Below are 26,454 nucleotides of genomic sequence, written 5' to 3' on the forward strand. Positions count from 1 at the left end.
AATTTCTGAGGCTCCCCGAGGAACCATGGGCCCAATGGCTTTGGTGTGGTTTTTAAAAATCATGTGGGGAGTTAGAATTTATAGGTTTTCTTCTGGATAAAGGATTTTTTAAAATCCATGAATTTTGACTAACATTTAATTAATTAAATATATGTTAATCAAAACTGTTTTCTATAAAGATAACCACTCTTATACCACATGAATATTAAGATAGTTTATTTAGCTATTAACTAAATTCCTGTACAGTAAGGATGATTCAGAAATTTTGCTGGAACTCATGCTCATACCATATATAGACTGTTGCCAGCCTCCTACCTGCCGAATGTTTCAATTCTGACTGTGCATTCTTTATTATTTTATAAACATAAAGTTAGTGTGAGTTTGAAATTGAAACCTTTATTTACTTCTGCTGTAATGAAGGTTCTAGAACTTAATGATATGATTGGAAAGTTTAGGATTCTGTCTACGATGAGTGCTATCATAGGGTGGACTGCTAGGGGAAAAAATTCTTAAGGAAGTCTGGTTCCAGTTATTACTTAAATGAAAATTACAGGATATGAGATTTGAAATTTAACCATTGAGATGATTTGTTAGGTCTGCGTGTTTTAATAGATATAACAGTTATTAATCGGTGTGATTTTGGCCATAAACCGTAGTATGAGGCCACTACAAATTTTCCCGGGTAAGAATTTTTGAACCAGTCCGCCTCTGTTTATCGATATTGCTTCTTTTTTTCCTCTCTGAATCTGCAGTGTCTTAGCCAGGACGCTTCCTTTTCACACCTTTTAAGTATTTTACTAATTTTTAGGGAATAAAGCACAATTACAAACGAGGTGGCACGCTTGATACACAGAAACAAAGCTGCGCGCGTGTAGCAACTGAATAGACAACACCGTAAAGGCCGAGATACACTATTAACACCTCACATTTTACTAAAGCACATTTCTGGGGGTTACTACCATAAAACAATAAAAACAATTTCCAGTTGCATTTCTGCTAGTGGAATCTGTTATAAACTGGTAGTAAACTCCATCTAATTGCATTTGCGATTATATCGATAGCTGGAATTGTTGGTTTTTACGTTATTATGGTGAAATGTGTTTCCCCTTCACTGATATAAAACACATAAATACATTTTCAGAATCTTCTTCGTTCCTATCGTGTTGCGTTCAGTTGGGGTGATTCCGCATTCGACTGCCATTTCTTGTAAACACAAAGGCGAATCGTGTATAAGCGAATTCGGTTCGTGTTATATAAGATAACGTTCCCCTATTTATAAATCGTGTATGATCGAATTCGTGTAATGCAAACACGTGTTATACGAGGACCGACTGTACTCATTTCACTCACCTGTATCTATTAACTAAAGAGAGTACAGTAAACCCCCGCTATTCGCGGTATCTGTATTCGCGGTTTCGCGTATTCGCGGTCGCTGATTTAAACCTAAAAAAAATGTGAATTTTAAAGCGCCGTGAACATTTTCCGCCATGAAAAAAACATGGGTGTGGCTAAAATCATTTTGCCCAGTCCACAGAGTAGTACAGTCAGTCGTCGTATAACACGTGTTTACACTACACTAATTCGATCTTACACGATTTATAAATAGGGGAACGATATCTTATATAACACGAACCGAATTCGCTTATACACGATTCGCCTTTGTGTTTACAAGAAATGGCAGTCGAACGCGGAATCACCCCAACTGAACGCAACACGATAGGAATGAAGAGAAGATTCTGAAAATGTATTTATTTTTTTATAGCAGTGAAGGGGAAACACATTTCACCATAATAACGTAAAAACCAACACAATTCCAGCTATTGGTATTATCGCAAATGCAATTAGAGTTCACTACCAGTTTATAACAGATTCCACTAGCAGGAACGCAACTGGAAATTGTTTTTATTGTTTTATGGTAGTAACCCCCAGAAATGTAAAATGTGAGCTAGTGACATGTTAATAGAGTTGTCTCTGCCTTTATGGTGTTGTTTATTCAGTTGCTACACGCTCACAGCTTTATGTGTATCAAGTGTGCCTCCTCGTTTTGTAATTGTGCTTTATTCTCTAAAAATGAGTAAAAATAACTTAAAAGGTGTAAAAAGGAAGTGTCCTGCGCTCAATGGGTGGGGGGTGACAAAATTGCGAGCGCGGATGTTTTAAGCTAATCCTTGTTCAGTATGTGTAATGCGCTTGTCATAGAAGGTTTCATCTCTTGCTTTTAATTGATACGTTTACAAATGTGAAAAATCTACCATTTTGCAATGTGTTGATGTAAACAGACTTTTTCGAGCGTGTTAAAGTTAAAAGAAAGTGACTTTATTGTGGACAAGTTCTTTTCTAATCCTACAAAAATATGGCCGCGAATAAAAAGGGAATTGTGAAAAGATCAAAGAAGGTGATGACATTAGCGAGTAAAACTGTTAGACAAAATTTCTAATGGTGAAAGTGTCTCCTCAGTGGCAAAACATTATAAAATCAACGAGTCAACGGTACGATCAATCAAGAAATCGGAAGAAAAAATCCGCCCTAGTGTCCGTGAAAACGCGCTAATTGCATCAAAAATTTGTTCTATAACTCGTGATGTGAAATTAGAAAAAAATGGAAAAGGCTTTAAATCTGTGGATAGAAGACCGAACTCAAAATAAAATTCCGTTAAGTTCACTCATCATTCGTGAAAAGGCAAAACACCTTTATCAACACTTTAGTGAAACTGGTGAAAACACTGGTGGGATAAGTTTTTTAGCCAGCAAAGGCTGGTTTGAAAGATTTAAAAATCGATATGGTTATTTTTCGCCCAGCAACCCATGTTCTTGATATGTTTTTGAAAGGTTTCTTTAAAATGTCTAATAAATATGTACAGTATTACATTTAATAAATTGTTTCTTATTTTCATTTCGATGCCTTATGCTTTTTTTTTTTTTTTTTTATGTACTTACTCTCTACGTTTGTCTATGTACATAGTCATTATGTAGGTAAATACACATAATACGTACAGACAAAATTTTAGACTAATTTTTGTTATATATTTCATACTTTGGAACGGAACCCTTTTATTACCATGGGCGCCATAACTCAGTATTCGCGTTTTCAGTATTCGCGGAATTTCTCAGGAACGTAACCCCCGCGAATAGCGGGGGTTTACTGTACTTCCCAATGTACATCATGTCAAGTACAACTGGCTATTCGCTAGTGGACTGTCCCCACTTTCAAAACATCCGCTTATACACCTTTAAATCAATTGCTAATGCAAAGTCATCAATGAATTTATTGCAGATTCTGGGAGATGATCCTAATAAAAAAGAACTATTTACTTTTCTAAACCAGATAGGAATATATCATAAAATATAGTTATTATTTCATATTCATCATTAGAAAGACACAGTATGGCCCTAGCAGCCTATGTGTCGTTAAACTCAACAACAACAACAACAATCACTGGTTCCTGTCTAAGATGCAGGAATAATGTTTGTTGTTGCTGTTTTCTCCAACTAGAAAAAGTTAAGTTACACATTCCTATGTATCAATTTTCCTCTGGACTTAGGTTTCTGCTGGCATAAATTAACTACCTTTGGCAAATTTCACTTGCTTTTCAGGTGGCTACTTTTGTCTTCAAACTTTTTACTTTTCATAGGTAGTTTTTATTTGTGACTCGCAGTGTTCCAAGCACCAGTAGATATTTTGTTACCATATATATTGTGAAGAATGGGACACTTTATTGTTACCAGTCTACCATAGCTATTATTACTATTGTTCACCAGCTTATTACTGCACAGTGCCTTGCAGTACCACACCCATCATGTGTTAGCATTAGCTGGGCATATGATGCAAGGAAGCAAGCTTATACAGTAGACTCTTGATTTTCCGGGATAGATGGTAAAAAACAAATCCCGGATAATTGATTTTCCGGTTAATCCAAAAATACAGAAGTCCTCGACATACATAATAGTGACGTAAGACGTAACTTCAGAAGCTGCAGTTTGCAGAACTTAAGCCTTTCCTGGTAACAGTAACCCTTTGTTCCACTCACCAATCTTGTTGCCCTTCTCTATACTCGTTCCAGCAGCTCTACATTTTTCCTAAAATGAGGCCTACAGACCTGTACACAGTACTCAACATGTGGACGACCATTGTTTTATACAAGGGGACAACCCTTATCCCTGCTAGCAAAATTCCTGTATATCATTGACAAGAAACCTTGAGCTACTCTTCCAGCCTTTTTGCACTGATCAGAAAACTTCATATCTGAGTGTAGTACCACCCAGTTAATACGTTATTCTGGGGTAACTGCTACCCATACGTAGTACTTTACATTTGTCAATGTTAAACTTTAGTTGCCACCTCAACTTTTCCATATCCTGTTGCAGTAGTATACTATCATTACTGTCATTAACAACCCTGCCAACCTCCATATTGTGTACAAACGTAGACATTAACCCTGATATACCTTCATCAATATAATTGATAAATACCAAAAACGACAATGGGCCAACACTGAACCCGGGGGACTCCACTAATAACATTAGTCCATGAAAATCGTGTCTAGTGATAACCACTCTGTCTTCTCCCACTTAACATTCTTTTTATCCATCATAGCAACTTGTCCTTAATGCCATACTGCTCCAATTTGTACAGTAGTCTTCCATATGCCACAGTATCAAAAAGTTTCCTAAAATCCAAGTATATGATATCAAAATTAATCTTTCGATCGAATTCCATTGTGATCACATCATAGTATCCAATCAAATTTGTCAGACAAGACTTCTCCTTAACAAACCCATGCTTTGTCTGAACTATAACTGGAGTCTTGTCTAGATGATCCTGCATCTCTTCCTTAACCAGTGACTCCATTATTTTCCCTGGAACAGAAGTTAGACTAGCAGGTCTGTAATTACCCATGTCACCCTTCGATTCCCTTTGTGAATTGCACTTCTCCAGTCCATGGGCACCTCCCCTGAGTCCAGGAAGGCTTCGTAATTAGGGCTGAGGGTTAGCTTATTTCCTTTGCTGCCTCCTTTAATATAACAGGATAGATCCCATCACCCCCCCCCAGGTGCCTTCTTTATATTTAACTTTAACAATTTCTCTTCAACTTTGCTCTCAGTTATTACAAATTCACTTAGCTCCCGGTTAGAATTTGATAAACGTCTGGCCCTCTCCTCCTTAAATAATTCCTCATGTGTGATTGTAGATGCAAAATACTCATTTAGTTTGGCAGCTATCTGAGAATGATCATCTACAGTAAAACCATTGATATCAAGTGGACCAATCTGATTCATACCTTTCCTTTTAGAGTTTATATAAGTAAAGAAGTCTTTGTTGTTTTTCTTTGCATCCTTTTCCAAAGATTTCCAAAGATGCATTTTTCTTCTCTTCCACGAGCCACATTAATTCATCTGATATCCATTTAGGCTTAAAACCTTGAACAGTATTTCTTAGTTGGTATGAAAAGCCTAGTACCCCACAAAGATTAAGTTCCTGAAGGCTACCAATTAAGATTTCACCATTGGTAACATCATCAGTTGATCCCACTGTATAGATTTAAAAACTCTCTGAGACCACTGTAGCCACCTTTACGAAAGAATAAACTCTTCCCCTTACTTCTGTTGGTAGTTACATCTTTAAGTAAATCCCACATTAGTACACTGTGATCACTGCCACCTAGTGGTTCCTTTATCTGCAGATTCTTAACGCATGAAGAATCACAGCTGATAATCAGATCAAGAGTATTACTCACTCTGGTTAGCTCTCGAACACGTAGAAAACAGTCATCCAATAAATCCACAAAAGGCTTGCTAGTGTGTGAGTGACCAAACCACAAGTTTCAGTCAATATCTGGAAAGTTAAAATCCTCCATTATAAGACATTCTGATTTACTGGCCCACTCTATTTCTCTGCACAACTGCTCATTATACTCAACAGATTCATTAGGCCTATAACACACACACACACCTATTCTTATTTTCCCTTTCCCAGTGCTTATGCCACACCACACTGACTCAACATCTCATTGTCCACCAATGTTAATTGGATGCACATCCTTAGATTTTATGTGTTTCTTAACTAACAGCCTTACCCCTCCTCCATTCCTGTCCTATCTATCCTTTCTGTATGCATTGTACTCCCCAAATTCCAATTCTGTGCTGCTTATATCCATGTGGCACCACGTTCTGATATCCCAAGAATATCTGCCTTTGATGCTTTGAGCAGATTTATTTACTGTACTCCTAGCATTGGTGCTAGGAGTATAGTAAATAAATTCTTACTCTTAGTTACCCTAACACAACCCATGTATTTACCTGTTCCATGATGACTTCCAGCAGTCCTTGAAATCCCCAGTACCTCACTTTGCAGGCTGCTGCTCATTCCAGTAGAAGCAGTGCAAGGATCACTTTCACCTCTGCCTGTGGCTAACATTAATCTATTAGCCTGTGAATCCTCCCAAGCTAGCAGTTTTCCAATCCACCTAACACTGCCTCAATAATATCGGCAAATATTCTTGCACCCTTTCTATTTAAGTGTATCTCATCCCTGTAGAAACAGTCTCTCTTAGATGTATTAGATGGTCTAACACATCTAATAATGTGTTAGACCATTCTATACTGCTGCTCTATATTGTACAGCCATAGTTATACTGCAGCCTATTGCTGCAGTACAACTATGCCCACAGTAATGGTAGAAAGGTAATTTTACAGATAAATGCATAAATGACAATTTCTTTTTTTGCAATATATATATCAGTATTATATTTTATCATTTTTCCTGATTATTTTTCTTACTATTAATAATTCTATATATTTGGTGTATCTATACCAAATAATAAATCCATTCTAAATAAATTTATGTTAAATTTGTGAATCAGAGCTTCACAGAGAAACATTATTATCCAGGAATAAATAAACCTATTTTTCCAGTTTATAGCTGATTGGCTAATTAAGTTTTGAAGTCAAGTTTTTAAATCATTTTTCAATTTTTGTGACAGAAGATATAATTAAATATTTGAAATATATAAAATGACTTTGTGAAGTATTATGGAAATTTAAAATTTTGTTTGTATGCATTTAGAACTGATAGTCGTCTGTTCAAAATTCGTTATTCTCCTTCTGCTGGTCGACACCACTATAAGGTAGCTCGTTTGCCTTCAAAGTAAGTTTTGCTCTTTCAGAATGTAGTGATTTTTATTTTATCATAAATATTTATGATATTAAGGTCATCCTTGTATTAATTTGTATACTTTAATTTTATTTTTTTTGTATTGGCTCATATATGGACATCATCTTAATTTAATAGAAATTGATTAATGATCAAACAGAACAGACTGAATTTGAGTAATTATACTAAAAAAATAATAAGCAGCAGAGAAAGAGTAAATATGGTTATTCACACTTTACTCTGTTCAATGGAAAAAGAAGCATTACGAAAATGAAGATTATATCTGATACTTATGTACAAAAGAAAAATGTAATGTCAATTAAATAGGTATTTTAATATAAAATATAAATAATGTTTTCATAGATCACTAGTATTGGGGTTCCCTTAAAAGAATTTACAGCACACTGGAATCATAAAGTGCAGACAGGCATAAAAATATGTTAATTAGGAACCTGTGGAAAGATGGATATTGGATATTGTCATTAAAAAATGATATTCAACTAATACAATGTTATGTAGAAGCCCAGAACACAGAAAGAACCATGAAAAGAACACTAGACTTTCTAAAGTTTGAACCTGATATGCTGTTTTAAATTAAGCTGATAATGCTGAGTAATTAGTATTGCAGCTGCAGCACTCCACAGCAGTAGTCCACAAACAACTGCTTCAGCTTTCCTTAAAAATCCTCATCAGAAATATTAAAATTAATCAAAATGATCATACACTTGCTGTTGTTAAACAACAAGGATATCTCAAAATTACAACATAATTTCACTTCCCACTGTTTCAAATTTACAATACATATTATCATTCATAGCCAGGATAAATAAAAGTTTTTTTACTTACCCACTAGTTTTTTTAATAGTTAGTGTCATAAGATACATTATTGTTTTTGCATAATAAAGATAAAAATGTGCAAAGCATGGTCCATTGGTTGCCATGCTTGGCGTAAGGAGATGTAAGGAATTTGTGGTGTTTAAACCCATCTGCTGCCATAAAATATGCACAGCCCACAAAGAACTGTGGTGCCGAAAATCCAGTGCCTTTAATAATTCAATATGTATGTAATCACAATGAATTTTTAAACTGTAATGGCCCTGGCAGTCCAGAGAATAAACAAAAATTTATTCATTTATTTATAGGTATCAAGATGTATAATTTTCAATTTAGCTTGCTTCAATTGAAATAAATTGAAAACCCACTGGCCATAATTGTATAATATGTAGATAAGTGTAATAGCTGCAGAGAAAAGAAAAGAAAGGTACAAAAGAAAAAAAAAATAGGGGGGGAGCAAGGTAGAATAAGTACAAAATAGAAAAGAAAGTTACAATAACTACAAAAAAAAAAAAAATTTAAACATCATATAGCAATAAATAAATACTTATATATAAAATTACATTGTCGTATATTTCATAATCTTGGCATATCCTCAACTGTCAGCCACCATAATTGCACGCAAGACAACAATAGTGTCCTCTGTTACTAACATTAAGTACATATCACGGCAAAATAAAATTAGTAAATAGCATTAAGGGGGGAAAAATTTTTAGAGACACCAAAATTACAAATATTTGTAAAAATAAGGGAGGATATATAGAAAGCTAGCATGTAATTTACAGTTTACACGAAGAGGAACAAAACCAAAATATATATATAGATGAAAAACGAAATTTAAAAAAAAATATATATATATATATAGAATTAGCATCATCAGTAGAGCCATATAATGAAAGAAAGCAAGCATATATAGCAGCATCAAAAAAAAAAAAAAAACATTTCACCCATCCATTGACTCCAAATGTTTGTCTAGTTCTGCGTTCAATTTATGTAAACTGCCAACTTCTACAATGACAGATGGAAATTTGTTCCAGCAATCAACCACCTGCTTGTTAAAGGCAAATTTCTACAAATCTATTCTGCAACTGTCTTTCCTCAATTTGAATTTATGCTCCCTCAGGTTCGTAATCTGAACAAGTGGAAGAATCCCATCCGAATGCTGATGCTTTGAGGCAGTGTTACGTGGGTCGGAAAACTGCTAGCTTGGGGGGGGGGCATACAAGGACTGATAGATTAACAGTAGCCACTGGCAGAGGTGAAAGTGATTATTGCACTGCTTCTACTGGAATGAGCAGCAGGGTATTTCAGAGATTGCTGGGAGTCATTGCAGTACAAGAAAACACATGGATTGTGTTAGGGTAGCTAAGAATAGGACCAGGTGCATGTATACTTGCATCTACACCAATGTTAGGAGTTTGTTAAATAAATTTGATGAATTTGAGGTATTGCTCAAAACATCAAAGGCAGATATTGTTGGGATATCAGAGACGTGGTGTCACACAGATATAAAGAATGCAGAACTGGAAATTGGGGAACACAATGTGTACAGAAACGATAGGAAGGGAGGAGGGGTTATGCTATTAGTTAAGAAACACAAAATCCGAGGAAAGGAAGTGAAGCCAATCAACATCGCTGGACAGTGCAATGTCGAATCAGTTTGGTGTGACATAAGCATTGGGAGATCAAAATTGAGAGTAGGAGTGTGCTACAGGCTTAATGACTTTGATAAGTATAATGAGAAACTGTACAGGGAAATAGAATGGGCCAATAAATCAGAGAGTATTATAATGGAGGATTTTAATTTCCTAGATATTGACTAGAATTTGTGGGTTGGTCGCTCACACACTAGCAAGGCTTTTGTGGATTTATTGGATGATTGTTTTCTAAATCAGCTTGTTCAGGAGGCAACTAGAGGGAGTAATACTCTTGATCTGATTATCAGTAGTGATTGTTCATGCATTAAGAATCTGCAGATAAAGGAACCACTAGATGGCAGTGATCACAGTGTGCTGAAGTGGGATTTACTCAAAGAGGTAACTACCATAAGGGGTAAAGGGAACGGTTTTTGCTTTCGTAAAGGCAACTACGATTGTATGAGACAGTATTTAAATTCTATACAGTGCGATCAACTGACGATGTTACCAACAGCAAATTCAAAATGGGAAGCATTCAAAGAATTTATTAGCATTAGCATTAGCATTAGTAGAGGCATTTGATGCAAGAAAGCAAGCTTATGCAGCATCAGCCAAAAAAAAAAAAAAAAAAAAAAACCACTCCCACTTCACCCCTCTGTTCGTTCAAAATACCTGTCCAGCTGAGCCTTAAACTTATTTAGGCTATCAACTTCCACGACAAGGGATGGAAGTCTGTTCCACCAACCAACCACTCGCTGGCTAAAGGCAAATTTCCACACGTCTATCCTACATCTGTCTTTCCTCAATTTGAATTTATGCCCTCTCAGGTAATTATTCTGAGCGAGAGGAAGAATCCCATCAGCATTGAGCATGCTCAAACCATTCAATGCTTTATACACCTCTATCAGATCACCTCGCTGGTGCCTAGTCTCCAGACACTGTAATTTGCAAATCTTAAGCCTTTCTTCGTAAGTGCACCCCTTTGTTCCATTCACTAATCTTGTTGCCCTTCTCTGTACTCGTTCCAGCAGCTCTACATCCTTCTTGAAATGAGGCCTCCAGGCCTGTATACAGTACTCTAGGTGTGGCCTGACCATTGCCTTATACAAGGGAATAATCACCTCCTTATCCCTGCTAGAAAAATTCCTGTATATCATTGACAATACACCATGAGCTACTCTTGCAGCCCGTCTGCACTGCTCAGAGAACTTCATATCTGCCTGCACAACCACCCCCAGGTCCCTTTCATTCTCTACCACTGTCAGTGTAATACCACAGAGTTGATACGTTGCTCTGGGGTTGCTGTTTCCCATGTGTAGTACTTTACATTTGTCAATGTTAAACTTCATTTGCTACCTCTCAGCCCATCTGCTCAACCTTTCCAGATCCTGTTGCAGTAGCATAGTGTCAGTAGTGTCCTTGACAACCCTGCCTACCTTTGTATCGTCTGCAAACTTCGACATTAAGCTTGATATACCATCATCAATATCATTTAAGAATACAGAAAACAATAATGGACCCAACACTGAGCCCTGAGGGACTCCACTAATAACATTAGTCCACGACGAGCAGTGTCCATTGATTACCACTCTCTGTCTTCTCCCCCTCAGCCACCCCTTTACCCACAGCAGCAATTTGCCTCCAATGTTACACTGCTCCAATTTGTGCAGCAGTCTTCCATGTGCAACAGTATCAAAAGCCTTTCTAAGATCCAAGTATATAATATCAAAGTTATTCCCTGCATCCAGTTCCTTCGTGACTGCATCATAGTATCCAATCAAATTGGTCAGGCAAGACTTCCCCTTAACAAAACCATGCTGTGTCCGAGCTATAACTGAAGTCTTGTCTAAATGATCCTGCAGTGCTTCTTTAACTAGTGCCTCCATTAATTTTCCTGGAACAGAAGTTAAACTCACAGGTCTATAATTGCTTGTGTCAGCTTTTGATCCTCCTTTGTGAATTGGGGTCACATTTGCACATCTCCAGTCTATGGGTACCTCCCCTGAGTCCAAGGAAGCTCTCATAATTATGGCTTAGGGTTTGCTTACTTCCTTTGCTGCCTCCTTTAATAAAACTGGATAGATCCCATCCACCCCAGGTGCCTTTCTTGTGTTTATCTTCAACAATTTCTCCTCCACTTCACACTCAGTTATTACAAGAAATTCTCTAGCTTACTGCTAGAGTTGAATACACCTCTGGCTTTCCCCTCGCTAAATAACTCCTCATATGTGAATGTGGATGCAAAATATTCATTTAGTTTGTTAGCTACCTGAGCAGGATCATCAACAGTTGACCCATCGATATCAAGTGGACCAATCTGATTCATCCCCTTCCTTCTAGAGTTTACATAAGTAAAGAACTCTTTGCTGTTTTTCTTTGCATCCCTTGCCAAAGATTTCTCGTAATCTGCCTTCGCCTGCCTAACCTCCTTTGTAACTTGGTTACAGATCAACTTGTATCTATCATAGGCTTCTGTGTCGTGTTAATTTGTATGTATCCCATGCATGTTTCTTCTCTGCCATATGCCTCATCAGTTCATCTGACATCCATTTAGGCCTAAACCATGAACAATATTTCTTAGTTGGTATGTAAAGTCTAGTAGCTTCCAAGATAAGTTCTTTGAATGCTTCCCATTTTGCATTTACTGTTGGTAACATCATCAGTTGGTCCCACTATATAGAATTTAAATACTGTCTCAGTCCATCGTAGTCGCCTTCACGAAAGCAATAACCCTTCCCTTTACCCCTAATGGTAGTTACCTCTTTGAGTAAATCCCACTTCAGCACACTGTGATCACTGCCACCTAGTGGTTCATTTATCTGCAGATTCTTAATGCATGAAGAATCACTGCTGATAATCAAATCAAGAGTATTCCTCCCTCTAGTTGCCTCCCGAACATGCTGATGTAGAAAACAATCATCCAATAAATCCACAAAAGCCTTGCTAGTGTGTGAGTGACCAGCTCACAAATTCCAGTCAATATTTGGGAAATTAAAATCTCCCATTATAAGACTCTCTGATTTATTGGCCCACTCTATTTCCCTGTACAGTTTCTTATTATACTCATCAGAGTCATTAGGCCTACAGCACACTCCTACTCTCAATTTTGATCTCCCAATGCTTATGTCACACCAAACTGACTCGACACTGCACTGTCCAGCGATGTCCACTGGCTTCACTTCCTTGGATTTTATGTATTTCTTAACTAATAGCATAACCCCTCCTCCCTTCCTATCCAGTCTATCTTTTCTGTAGACGTTGTACTCCCCAAATTCCAGTTCTGCCTCCCTTATTTCTGTGTGACACCACGTCTCTGATATCCCAACAATATCTGCCTTTGTTGTTTTGAGCAATACCTCAAATTCATCAAATTTATTTACTAAACTCCTAGCATTGGTGTACACGCAAGTATACATACACCTATTTCTATTCTTAGCTACCCTAACACACCCCATGTGTTTACTTGTACCGCAATGACTCCCAGCAGTCTCTGAAATATCCTGAATCTTGTTTTTCAGGCTTCTGCTCATTCCAGTAGAAGCAGTGCAAGAATCTCTTTCACCTCTGCCAGTGGCTACTGTTAATCTATTTGTCTTTGTATCCCCCCAAGCTAGCAGTTTTCCGACCCACCTAACACTGCCTCGATAGCATCAGCAAATATTCTTGCACCCTTTCTATTTAAGTGTATCCCATCCCTGTAGAAGCAGTCCCTCTTGTTAACAAGTATAGTCCAGGCTGAAAAAAATTCTACCCCTTGAGCCTTGCACAATCTTTCCAGGGCCGAATTGATCGACAAGGCTCTCATCATATACTCCCTCCTATCGTGTCTGGGCAGAATTGCAGACACTTTCAAATTCAACCCTATTTCATGGCTTTTTTTCAACAGTGACCTGTACTTGTTAAGCAGTTCTGCCGGTTTCCTACTCTTGATATCGTTAGAAGGAAGCTACTAGACTTTACATACCAACGAAGAAATATTGTTCAAGGTTTAGGCCTAAATGGATGTCAGATGAACTAAAGAGACATATGGCAGACAAGAAAAATGCATAGGATACATATAAATTAATGGGTGACATGGAAGCCTATGATAGATATAAGGTGGTCTGTAATCAAGTCACATAGGAGATTAGGCCGGCAAAGGCAGACTGTGAGAAATCCTTGGCAAAGAATGAAAAGAAAAACAGAAAAGAGTTCGTTACCTATGTAAATTCTAGAAGGAAAGGGATGAATCAGATTTGTCCATTGGATATTGATGGTTCAACTGTTGATGATCCTGCTCAGGTGGCTAACAAACTAAACGAGTATTTTGCATCTACATTCACACACGAGGAGTTATTCAGGAAGGGGAATGCCAGAGGTGTATTCATCTCTGGTAGTGAGCTAGATGATTTTTTAATAACTGAGAGGATTGGTTGGTTGGTTGGTTGGTTTTTAGGAGCATTAGCAACTAAGGCCATATTGCTCCGGGAATATGCAGTGGTCATTCCCTGACATTTTCGCATCCTCAGTATTTGGTGGTGATGGGCTCGAACCCCGGTCTATAAATACACAAGTAACAGGTCTATAATTACACAAGTAATTATAGACCTGCGAGTTTAACTTCTGTTCCAGGAAAATTAAGGGAGGCACTGGTTAACAAAGCACTGCCAGATCATCTAGACAAGACTTCAGTTATAGCTCGGACACAGCATGGTTTTGTAAAGGGAAAGTGTTACCTGACCAATTTGATTGGATACTATTGTGTTGTCACAAAGGAACTGGATGCAGGGATTAATTTTGATATCATATATTTGGATCTTAGAAAGGCTTTCGATACTGTTGCACATGGAAGACTGCTGCACAAATTGGAGCAGTGTGGCATTGGAGGCAAATTGCTGCTATGGATAAAGGGATAGTTGACGGGGAGAAGACAGAGTGGACACTGCTCATCGTGGACTAATGTTATTAGTGGAATCCCTCAAGGTTCAGTGTTGGGTCCATTATTGTTTTCTGTATTTATAATTATGATATTGAGGATGGTATATCAAGCTTAGTGTCCAAGTTTGCAGATGATACAAAGGTTGGCAGGGTTGTTAAGGACACTACTGACAGTATGCTGCTGTAACAGGATCTGGAAATGTTGAGCAGATGGGCTGAGAGGTGGCAAATGAAATTTAACATTGAAAAATGTAAAGTACTACATATGGGAAACAGTAACCCCAGAGTAACATATCAACTCTGTGGTACTACACTGACAGTGGTAGAGAATGAAAAGGACCTGAGGGTAATTGTGCAGGCAGATATGAAGTTCTCTGAACAGTGCAGATGGGCTGCAAGAGTAGCTCATGGTGTCTTGTCAATTATATACAGGAATTTTTATAGCAGGGATAAGAAGGTGATTATTCCCTTGTATAAGGCAATGGTCAGGCCACACCTTGAGTACTGCATACAGGTCTGGAGGCCTCATTTCAAGAAGGATGTATGGCTGCTGAAACGAGTACAGAGAAGGGTAACAAGATTAGTGAATGGAACAAAGGGATGCTCTTATGATTGTTTGTTATTTGGTTTTTAGGAGCATTAGCAACTAAGGCCATATTGCTCCGGGATATACGGTGGTCATTCCATGACCTTTCCGCATTCTCCATATTTGGTGGTGACGGGCTCGAACCCCGGTCTAATCAAGAAGCGTGTGCTACGCACTGCTGCTCCTTCCCACCTGGCTACGGAGGCGCCTGCTCTTATGAAGAAAGGCTTACGTTTTGCAAATTACAGTGTATGGAGGCTAGACACCGGCGAGGTGACCTGATTAGCATTAGCATTAGCAGAGGCATGTGATGCAAGAAAGCAAGCTTATTCAGCATCAGCCAAAAAAAAAAAAAAAGAAACCCACTCCCATTTCACCCCTCCGTTCGTTCAAAATACCTGTCCAACTCGCCGGTGCCTAGTCTCCAAACTCTGTAATTTGCAAAACTTAAGCCTTTCTTCGTAAGAGCAACCCTTTGTTCCATTTACTAATCTTGTTGCCCTTCTCTGTACCCGTTCCAGCAGCTCTACATCCTTCTTGAAATGAGGCCTCCAGACCTGTATACAGTACTCAAGATGTGGCCTTACCATTGCCTTATACAAGGGAATAATCACCTCCTTATCCCTGCTAGAAAAATTCCTGTATATCATTGACAAGACACCATGAGCTACTCTTGATTGAGGTGTATAAAGCCTTGAATGGTTTGAGCATGCTCAAACCATTTAGGGATTCTTCATCCTCTTGCTCAGAATAATCACCTGAGAGGGCATAAATTCAAATTGACGAAAGACAGATGTATTAGCATTAGTAGACGCATATGATGCAAGAAAGCAAGCTTATGCAGCATCAGCCAAAAAAAAAAAAAATCCCCTTCCATATCACCCCCTCCGTTCTTTCAAAATACCTGTCCAGCTGAGCCTTATATTTATTTAGGCTATCAACTTCCACAACAAGGGATGGAAGTCTGTTCCACCAACCAACTACCCGCTGGCTAAAGGCAAATTTCCGCACATCTATCCTACATCTGTCTTTCTCAATTTGAATTTATGCCCTCTCAGGTGATTGTTCTGAGCAAGAGGCAGTATCCCATCAGCATTGAGCATGCTCAAACCATTCAAGGCTTTGTACACCTCTATCAGATCACTTCGCCGGTGCCTAGTCTCCAGACACTGTAATTTGCAAAACTTAAGCCTTTCTTCATAAGAGCAACCCTTCGTTCCGTTCCCTAATCTTGTTGCCCTTCTCTGTACTCATTCCAGCAGCTCTACATCCTTCTTGAAATGAGGCCTCCAGACCTGTATAAAGTACTCAAGCCTGACCATTGCCTTATACAAGGGAATAATCACCTCCCTATCCCTGCTAGAAAAATTCCTGTATATAATTGATAAGACACAATGAGCTACTCTTGCAGCCCGTCTGCACTACTCAGAGAACTTCATATCTTCCAGCACAGTTACCCCATGTCCTTTTCCTTCTCTACCACTGTCAGTGTAGTACACAGAGTTGATACATTGCTCTGGGGTTGCTGTTTCCCATATGTAGTACTTTACATTTGTCAATGTTAAACTTCATTTGCTACCTCTCAAGCCCATCTGCTCAACCTTTCCAGATCCTGTTGCAGCAGCATAGCATCAGTAGCATCCTTAACAATCCTGCCAACCTTTGTATCGTCTGCAAACTTGGACATTAAGCTTGATATACCATCATCAATATTATTTATAAATACAAAAAAAATAACAATGGACATTAGTCCACGATGAGCAGTGTCCATTAATTACCACTCTGTCTTCGGCCACTCAACCATCTCTTTATCCATAGCAACAATTTGCCACCAATGCTACACTGCTCCAATTTCAGCAGTCTTCCATGTGCAACAGTATCAAAAGCCTTTCTAAGATCCAAATATATAATATCAAAGTTATTCCCTGCATCCAATTCTTTTGTGACTACATCATAGTATCCAATCAAATTGGTCAGGCAAGACCTTCCCTTAACAAAACCATGCTCTGTCTGAGCCATAACTGAATTCTCGTCAAGATGATCCTGCAGTGCTTCCATTAATTTTCCTGGAATAGAAGTAAAACTCACAGGTCTATAATTACTTGTGTCAGCCTTTGATCCTCCTTTGTGAATTGGGGTTACATTTGCACATCTCCAGTCCATGGGTACCTGCCCTGAGTCCAAGGAAGCTCTCATAATTATGGCTAACGGATTGCTTACTTCCTTTGCTGCCTACTTTAATATAACTGGATAGATCCCATCCACCCCAGGTACCTTTCTTGTATTTATCTTCAACAATTTCCCCTCCACGTTACTCTCAATTATTACAAGATCATCTAGCTCACTGCCAGTGTTTACTTCATCTATGGCATTCCTCTTCCTTAATAACTCCTCATGTGTGAATGTAGATGCAAAATATTGATTTAGTTTGTTAGCTGCCTGAGCAGGACCATGAACAGTTGAACCATCGATATCAAGTGGACCAATCTGATTCATTCCCTTCCTTCTAGAGTTTACATAAGTAAAGAACTCCTTGCTGTTTTTCTTTGCATCCCTTGCCAAAGATTTCTCGTAATCTGCCTTCGCCTGCCTAAACCTCCTTTGTAGCTTGGATTTTTTATCCCATGCATTTTACTTCTCTGCCATATGTCTCATTAGTTCATCTGACATCCATTTAGGCCTGAACCTTGAACAATATTTCTTAGTTGGTATGTAAAGCCTAGTAGCTTCCAAGATAAGTTCTTTGAATGCTTCCCATTTTGAGTTTGCTGTTGGTAACATCATCAGTTGGTCCCATTGTATAGAATTTAAATACTGTCTCAGACCATCATAGTCACCTTTACGAAAGCAATAACCTTTCCCTTTACCCCTGATGGTAGTTACCTCTTTGAGGAAATCCCACTTCAACACACTGTGATTACTGCCACCTAGTGGTTCCTGTATCTGCAGATTCTCAATGCATGAAGAATCACTACTGATAATCAAATCAAGAGTATTGCTCCCTCTAGTTGCCTCCCGAACATGCTGATTTAGAAAACAATCATCCAATAAATCCACAAAAGCCTTGCTAGTGTGTGAGTGACCAACCCACAAATTCCAGTCAATATCTGGGAAATTAAAATCCCTCATTATAAGACTCTCTGATTTACTGGCCCACTCTATTTCACTGTACAGTTTCTTATTATACTCATCAGAGTCATTAGGCCTATAGCACACTCCTACTCTCAATTTTGATCTTCCAATGCTTATGTCACACCAAACTGACTCGACACTGCACTGTCCAGCGATGTCGACTGGCTTCACTTCCTTGGATTTTGTGTTTCTTAACTAATAGCATAACCCCTCCTCCCTTCCTATCCTGTCTGTCCTTTCTGTGGACGTTGTACTCCCCAAATTCCAATTCTGCATTACTTATATCTGTGTGACACCACGTCTCTGATATTCCAGCAATATCCACCTTTGATGCTTTGAGCAATACCTCAAATTCATCAAATTTATTTACCAAACTCCTAGAATTGGTGTACACGCAAGTGTACATGCACCTGTTCTTTTTCTTAGCTACCCTAACACAACCCATGTGTTTACTTGTACTGAAATGACTCCCAGCAGTCTCTGAAATATCCTGCAACTTGTTTTCCAGTCGGCAATAGAAACAGTGCAAGAATCACTTTCACCTCTGCCAGTGGCCAATGTTAATCTATTAGTCCTTGTATCCCCCCCCCATGCTAGCAGGTTTCCGACCCACCTAACACTGCCTCGATAGCATCAGCAAACATTCTTACACACTTTCTATTTAAGTGTATCCCATCCCTGTAGAAGCAGTCTCTCCTATTAACAAGTACAGACCAGGCTGAAAAAAAATTCTGCCCCTTGAGCCTTGCACAATCTTTCCAGGGCCGAATTGATCGACACGGCTGTCATCATGTGCTCCCTCCTATCGTGTCTGGGCAGAATTGCAGACACTTTCAAGTACAACCCTAATTCACGGCTTTTTTTCAACAGTGACCTGTACTTGTTAAGTAATTCCGCCTGTCTCCTACTCTTAACATCATTAGTGCCAACGTGTACAACTATATCACCTTTTGTGCCCTTAAAAGATGATAGCCGCTCTACAACATCATCAACCTTTGCTCCTGGCAAACATACCCTGGTCCTGTGCCACCTATCCTTTTTAGGATAGATGTGCGGAAATTTGCCTTTAGCCAGCGGTTATTTGGGTGGTGGAACAGACATCCATCCCTTGTTGTGGTGGTTGATAGCCTTAATAAATTTAAGGCTCAACTGGACAGGTATTTCAAAAGAATGGAGGAGCGAAATGGGAGCGGTTTTTTTGGCTGATGCTGCATAAGCTTGCTTTCTTGCATCATGTGCCTATGCTAATGCTAATTCAGTGTACTCCACCCATTCACGGTCTGATGCACCTCATTCAGATCACCTTGCCGGTGCTTAGTCTCCAGACACTGCAATTTGCAGAATTTAAGTCTTTCTTTGTAAGAGCAAACCTTTGTTCAATTCATCAATCTTGTTGCCCCTCTCTGTACTTTTTCGAGCAGATCTACATCCTTACTAAAATTAGACCTCCAAACCTGTATACAATACTCAGTGTGGCCTCACCATTGCCTTATACAAGGGGATAATCACCACATTTTATCAGCTAGAAAAATTCATATATATCATTGACAAAAGTTTGTGACCCACACTGGCAGCCCGTCTGCACTGCCCAAAGAACTTCACATCCAACTGCACAATTACTCCTGGGTCTTTTTCATACTCTACCACCTGAGTGTAATACTACACAGTGATACGTTACTCTTGGGTTACTGCTACCCATATGCAATACCATTCTTTTGTCAATGTTAAACTTCAGTTGCTACCCTGTTGACCTTTGTATCATACGGAAACTTAGACCTTAAGCCTGATCTGCCTTCATCAATATCATTGATAAATACAGAAAACTACAATGTACCAAACATGGATCCCTGGGGGACACTACTAATAACCTTAATCCACGAAGAGCAGTGTCCATTGATTACCACTCTGTTTTCTCCTACTCAGCCATCCCTTTATCTGCAGCAGCAACTTGCCTTTAATGCCATACTGCTCCAATTTGTACAATAGTTTTTCATGTGCAACAGTATCAAAAGGTTTCCTGAAATACAAGTATATGATATCAACATTATTTTTTGGATCCAGTTCCTTTGTGACCTCATTTTAGTATCCAATCAAATTGGTCAGACAAGTCTTCCCCTTAACAAACCCATACTGTGTTTGAACTATACCTGCAGTCTTGTCTAGATGATCCTGCATGACTTCCTTAACCAGTGACTGCATTATTTTCCCTGGAACAGAAATTGGACTAACGGGTCTGTAATTATCTGTGTCACCCTTTGATCCCCTTTGTGAATTGGTGTCACATTTGCACATCTCCAGTCCATGGGGACCTCCTCTGAGTCCAAGGAAGCTCTCATAATTATGGCTAAACATTTGCTTACTTTCTTTGCTGCCACCTTTAATATAACTGGATAGATCCCACCACCCTATTTGCCTTATGTTTAACTTCCACAATTTCTCCTCCACTTTGCTCTCAGTTATTACAAAATCATTTAGCTCCCTGCCAGAGTTCGATAAACCTCCGACATTCCTCTCCCTGAATAACTCCTCATGTGTGAATATAAATAGAAGATACTCATTCAGTTTGTCAGCCACCTGAGCAGGGTTCTCAACACTGAAACCAGCGATAGATATTAAGTGGACCAACCTGATTTATCCTCTTCCTTCTAGAGTTTACAAAAGTAAAGAACTCTTTGCTGTTTTTCTTTGCATCCTTTGCCAAAAGATATCTCGTAACCTGCCTTCGCTTGCCTAACCTTCTTTGTGATTTGATTACACACCAACTTATATCTACCATAGGCTTCTGTGTCACATGATGATTTATATGCATCCCATGCAATTGCTGATCAAGACAGCAAAGGTAGATATTGTTGGTATATCAGAGACATGGTGGCAAACAGAGATATGCAGTCCAGAATTGGAATTTTGGGTGTACAATGTGTACAGAAAGGACAGACAGGGTAGGAAGGAAGGTGGGGTTATGCTGTTAGTTAAGAAACACATAAAATCTAAGGAAGTGCATTCAGTTGACATGGGTTGGACAGTGCAATGTTGAGTCAGTTTGGTGTGACATCTGTCATTGTGGAATTTGATAGGTTAAATAAATTCAAGGAGGAGGAATTGAACAAACCTTTATAGGGAATGTCTGTGTGAAATTGTTTTTTTTTTTTTTTTTTGGCTGATGCTATATAAGCTCATATGATTGCTTTCTTGCATCACATGCCTCTATTACTATGTGCATGGGAGGAAAAAACGTGTGCAAATTTTGAATAAAATAAATAGAAGACAAAGTATACTAAAATAAAAATCAAAAATGAGAGATAATTTAGACCAGCGCCAGGGCTGAAATTAGTAAAAAATCAGCAGTAATGAGCCATTATCCTACCACTAAAAAAAAAAAAAAAAAAATTGAAGACGTGCAGTTGATAAAGTTAGCATTTTTTGTTAATGTATAAACATTCCGGAACTTGCATTCAAATGTACATGTTTTCCATCATAGAATACAGTAGCAATTGGTATGAAAAGTTCGTAGCTTGGAGGCTACTAACTTTTCATACCAACTAAGAAGTACCGTTCAAGGTTGAGGCTTAAATGGATGTTAGATGAATTAATGAGGCTCGTGGCAGAAAAGAAAAATGCATGGGATGCATATAAATTATCAGGCAACACAGAAGCCTACGGCAGATATAAACTAGTGTGTAATCAAGCCACAAAGGAAGTTAGGCAGATTACGAGAAATCTTTGGCAAAGGATGCAAAAAAAAACAGCAAAGTGTTCTTTACTTATATAAATTCTAGAAGGAATGGGATGAATCAGATTGGTCGATTTAGCAGATGGTTTGACTATCGATGTTCCTGCTTAAGCAGCTGAAAAACTGAATGAGTATTTTGCTTCTACATTCACACATGTGGGGTTATTCAAGGAGGTGAATGCCAGGAGTTTATCAGACTCTAGCAGGAAGATAAGTGATTTTGTAATAACTGAGAGCAAAGTGGAGGATAAATTGTTGATATTAACCATAAAAAAGGCACCTGCGGCAGATGGGATTTATTCGGTTATAATGAAGGAGGCAACAAGGGAAGTAAGCAAACACTTAGTCATAATTATGAGAGCATCCTTTTAGAGTCAGGGGAGGTTCCCACGGACTGGAGATGTGCAAATGTATCCTCAATTCATAAAAAGGGTTCAAAGGGTGACTCAAATAATTATAGACCTGTTAGTTTAACTTACATTCCGGGGAAAATAATAGAGTCACTGGTTAAAGAGGTGATACAGGATCACCTAGACAAGACAACAGTAATAGTTCAGCCACAACAGGAGTTTGTTAAGGGAAAAAAAGGGTGCACTTACGAAGAAAGTTCTGTGAGTTGATCTGATTTAGGTGTATTAGGCCTTGTATGGTTTGAGCAGGCTCAATGCTGACGGGATACTTCTACTTGCTCAGATTAAGAACCTTAGGAGGCACAGATTCAAATTGAGGAAAGACAGTTGTAGAATTCACGTGCAGAAGTTTGCCTTTTAACCAACAGGTAGTTGATCACTGGAACAGACTTCCATCTGTTGTTGTGGAAGTTGATAGCTTAAATAAATTTAAGGCTGAGCTAGACAAACTTTTGGAGTGACTGGATGGGTGAAATGGGAGGGTTTTTTTTTTTTTTTTTTTGGCTCATGCTGTATAAGCTTGCTTTATTTCATCATTATGCCTCAACTAATGCTAATTTTTCTTTTTCTTCTCTCCACGAGTCTCATTAGTTCATCTGACATCCATTTAGAATTTGCTGTTGGTAACATCATCAGTTGGTCACAGACTTTATAAACTGTCTTAGACCCTTGTAGTCACCTTTATGAAAACAAAAACCCTTCCCTTTACCCCCAATGGTAGTTACATCTCTGAGTAAATCACACATCAGCACAATCTGACCACTGCCACCTAGTAGTTCCTTTATCTGGAGATTCTTAATGCATGAATGTAGGATAATAATATAAATATAGGATAAGACCCAGAGTATTAAGCAGCTACTGGCAGGAATAGTGGAAAGAAGCACATGGATATAAAAACAGTAAGTAGCTCATGGCAGATGTACAGAGGAACAAAACCAAAATATATATGTGTATATATATATATATATATACAGGTGATTCACTACTACCAGTGCGACAAACTTGCAGGAGGTGTAGGGGGCACAAAGACGAATCGGAATCACATAGCATTGCAGGGTCCGAAATGCCTTCGTCATGCGGTAGAGGACTTTTAACGGGAGGTCAAGTGAACAGCGATCCCGCTGGAAGTCAGCATTTGCGAACCGTTTCTGTCGAAGAAACCAAGTAGCAAAAGTCTTCCAGAGTGGATAATCCGCAGGCTCCAATAATTGGACGCGTTGCAGATGGTATGAACTCATTTGGTTTGTTGACAGTATCCTCCATACAGTGGATTGGGAAATACTCAATCGTTGGCCTATCGCTCGAGTACTCGTACTCGAATTGCCTTCTGCAAGACATAGAACATTCTCCTCATTTGTCTGGCATCCTCGTCGTTCGCTCTCGATTCATGGTACCTCTTGTGAAATAACCAGTCTCACGTAACCTTCTGTGCACACGTGCGAAAATCGTATGATGAGGAGCACGCCTGTGCAGGAAACGTTCAGGTACAAGCGCAGAGTGGCACGCCCGTCACAGTCCGCAGCTCCTTACGCAAGGTGCATGTCAGCCAGTTCAACGTTTGAATACTCATCCCTCCTACTGCCTCGGGAACCGGTTCGCAAATGCTGACTTCCAGCGGGATTGCTGTTCACGCAATCTCCCGTTCAACGTCCTCTACCGCATGATGAAGGCATTTCGGATCCTGCAATGTTATGTGATTCCGATTCATCTTTGTGTCCCCTACACCTCCTGCAAGTTTGTCGCACTGGTAGTGAATCACCCTGTATAGCAGAAAAACTAAGAACTATAAATGTGGAATAAAGGCCATAGTAGCATGCAGTCAGTGGCAGGAAAAATGGTAAGAAGCACATGGAAGTAAAAACAGCAAGTATTATGTGGCAGATGTACAAATTACTGGGACAAAAGCAAAAGGAAAGTAAAGGGAAGTTATGTAGAATGTGTAAATAAGACAGTGAAAAGGATAATTTAAGCTAAAGAAAATATAGACTGAATAGTTATAGAAGCAAACTTACCTGTTGTTAGCATTAGATGGGCATATTATGCAAGAAAACAAGCTTATTCAGCATCAGCCAAAAAAAAATTTCCCATTTCACTCATCCATTTGCTCCAAACATTTCTTCAGTTCTTCCTTGAATTTATTTAAGCTATAAACTTCCACAACAGATGGAAGTCTGTTCCGGCAATCAACTATGCACTGGCTAAAGGCTAACTTCTACACATCTGTTCTACAATTTTCTTTCCTCTATTTCTGTTTATGCCACCATCAGGTTCATAATCTGAGCAATAGGAAGAATCCCATCAGTGTTGAGCCTGCTCAAACCATTCAAGACCTTATACACCTCAATATGATCACTTCGCTGGTACTGGTCTCCAGATGCTGCAATTTGTAGAACTTAAGCCTTTCTTGGTAAGAGCATCCCCTTGTTCTGTACTTGGCCCTTGCTAGGGCCAAGTACTCTACATCTTTCCTAAAATGAGGTCTCCATACCTATACACAGTACTACTCAAGGTGTGGCCTGACTATTGCCCTGTATAAAGGGATAATCACCTCCTTATCCCTTGACAAGACCCAGTAAGCTGCTCCGGCAGCCAGTCTACACTGTGAGAAAACTTCATATCTGACTGCATAATTACCCCTAGTTCTTTTTCTTTCTCCATTTTTCTGAGGTTACTGCTACCCATGTGTAGTACTTTGCATTTGTCAATGTTAAACTTCAGTTGCCACTTCTCAGCCGATCTGCCCAAATGTTCAGATCCTGTTGCAGTAGCATACTGTCATTAACAACTCTGCCAATATTGGTATCATCTGCAAACTTCAACATTAATGATGGAAGTATATGAGGCTTAACATTAAGCCTCATATACTTCCATCAATATCATTGATAAATATACTAAACAACAATGGACACAACACCAAACCCTGGGTAACTCCACTAATCACATGTCTTCCATGTGCCACAGTGTCAAAAGCTTTCCTGAAATCCAAGTATGACGAGAATGAGCCAAAAGCAAGACATAAAAGAAAGTAAACTGTTAAGGATATAGATAGTAGCGATCTCAAGGTCAAAAATGAAGTTTAACTTTGACAAATGCAAAGTACTGCATATTGGTAGATGTAACCCCAGAGAAGTGTACCAACTGTGTGGTACTACACTTAGGGTGGTAGAAAATTAAAAAAGACCTGGGAGTAATTTTGCAGTCAGATATGAAGTTTTCCGAGCAATGCAAACATGATGCTAAAGCAGGTAAAGGGGTATTGTCAATGATATACAGGAATTTTGATGGTAGGGGAATAGAGGTGATTATCCCTTTGTATAAGGCAGTAGTCAGGCCATACCTTGAGTACTGCGTACAGGTCTGGAGGCCTCATTTTAGGAAGGATGTAGAGTTGCTTGGGTGTATACAGAGAAGGACAACAAGATTGGTGAGGGGAACAAAGGGATCCTCTTACCAAGAAAGGCTTAAGTTCTGCAAATTGCAGTGGCTGGAGACTAGGGATCTGATCGAGGTGTATAAGGCCTTGAATGGGTTGAGCACGCTGCATTCTGATGAGATTCTTCCACTTGCTCAGATTATGAACCTTGAGTGGGCATAAATTCAAACTGAGGAAAGACAGTTGTAGAATAGATGTGCAGAAAGTTGCCTTTAGCCAGTGGGTGGTTAATTGCTGGAACAAACTTCCATCTATCATTGTGGAATTTGATAGGTTAAATAAATTCAAGGGGGAGAAATTGAACAAACCTTTAGAGGGAATGTCTGTGTGAAACTGTTTTTTTTTTTTTTTTTGGCTGATGCTACATAAGCTCATATGCTTGCTTTCTTGCATCACATGCCTCTATTAATATGTGCATGGGAGGAAAAAAAGTGTGCAAATTTTGAATAAAATAAATGTAAGACAAAGTATACTAAAATGAAAACCAAAAATGAGAGATAATTTAGACCAGTGCCATGACTGAAATTAGTGAAAAATCAGCAGTAATGAGCCGTTATTCTTCCACTAAAAAAAAAAACAAAAATGAAAGACGTGCAGTTGATAAATTTAGTGTTTTTTATTCATGT

The 26,454-nt window shown here is 38.8% G+C and overlaps 1 protein-coding gene across 1 annotated transcript in view; it reads left to right on the top strand.

The window, feature by feature from the left end:
- The window catches only part of LOC150089386 (uncharacterized), a 323,259-nt gene that overhangs the window by 118,416 nt on the left and 178,389 nt on the right, over positions 1 to 26,454 (top strand). The window contains exon 6 of the mRNA XM_090368558.1: positions 7,063 to 7,143. Within this exon, the coding sequence (XP_090224684.1) occupies positions 7,063 to 7,143 (81 nt within the window). The remainder of the gene's footprint in view (positions 1 to 7,062; positions 7,144 to 26,454) is intronic.

Source organism: Mastigoproctus giganteus, chromosome 2 (genome assembly GCF_048544385.1).
Source record: "Mastigoproctus giganteus isolate SK-2022 chromosome 2, ASM4854438v1, whole genome shotgun sequence".
NCBI classification, from domain to species: Eukaryota; Metazoa; Arthropoda; class Arachnida; order Uropygi; family Thelyphonidae; genus Mastigoproctus; species Mastigoproctus giganteus.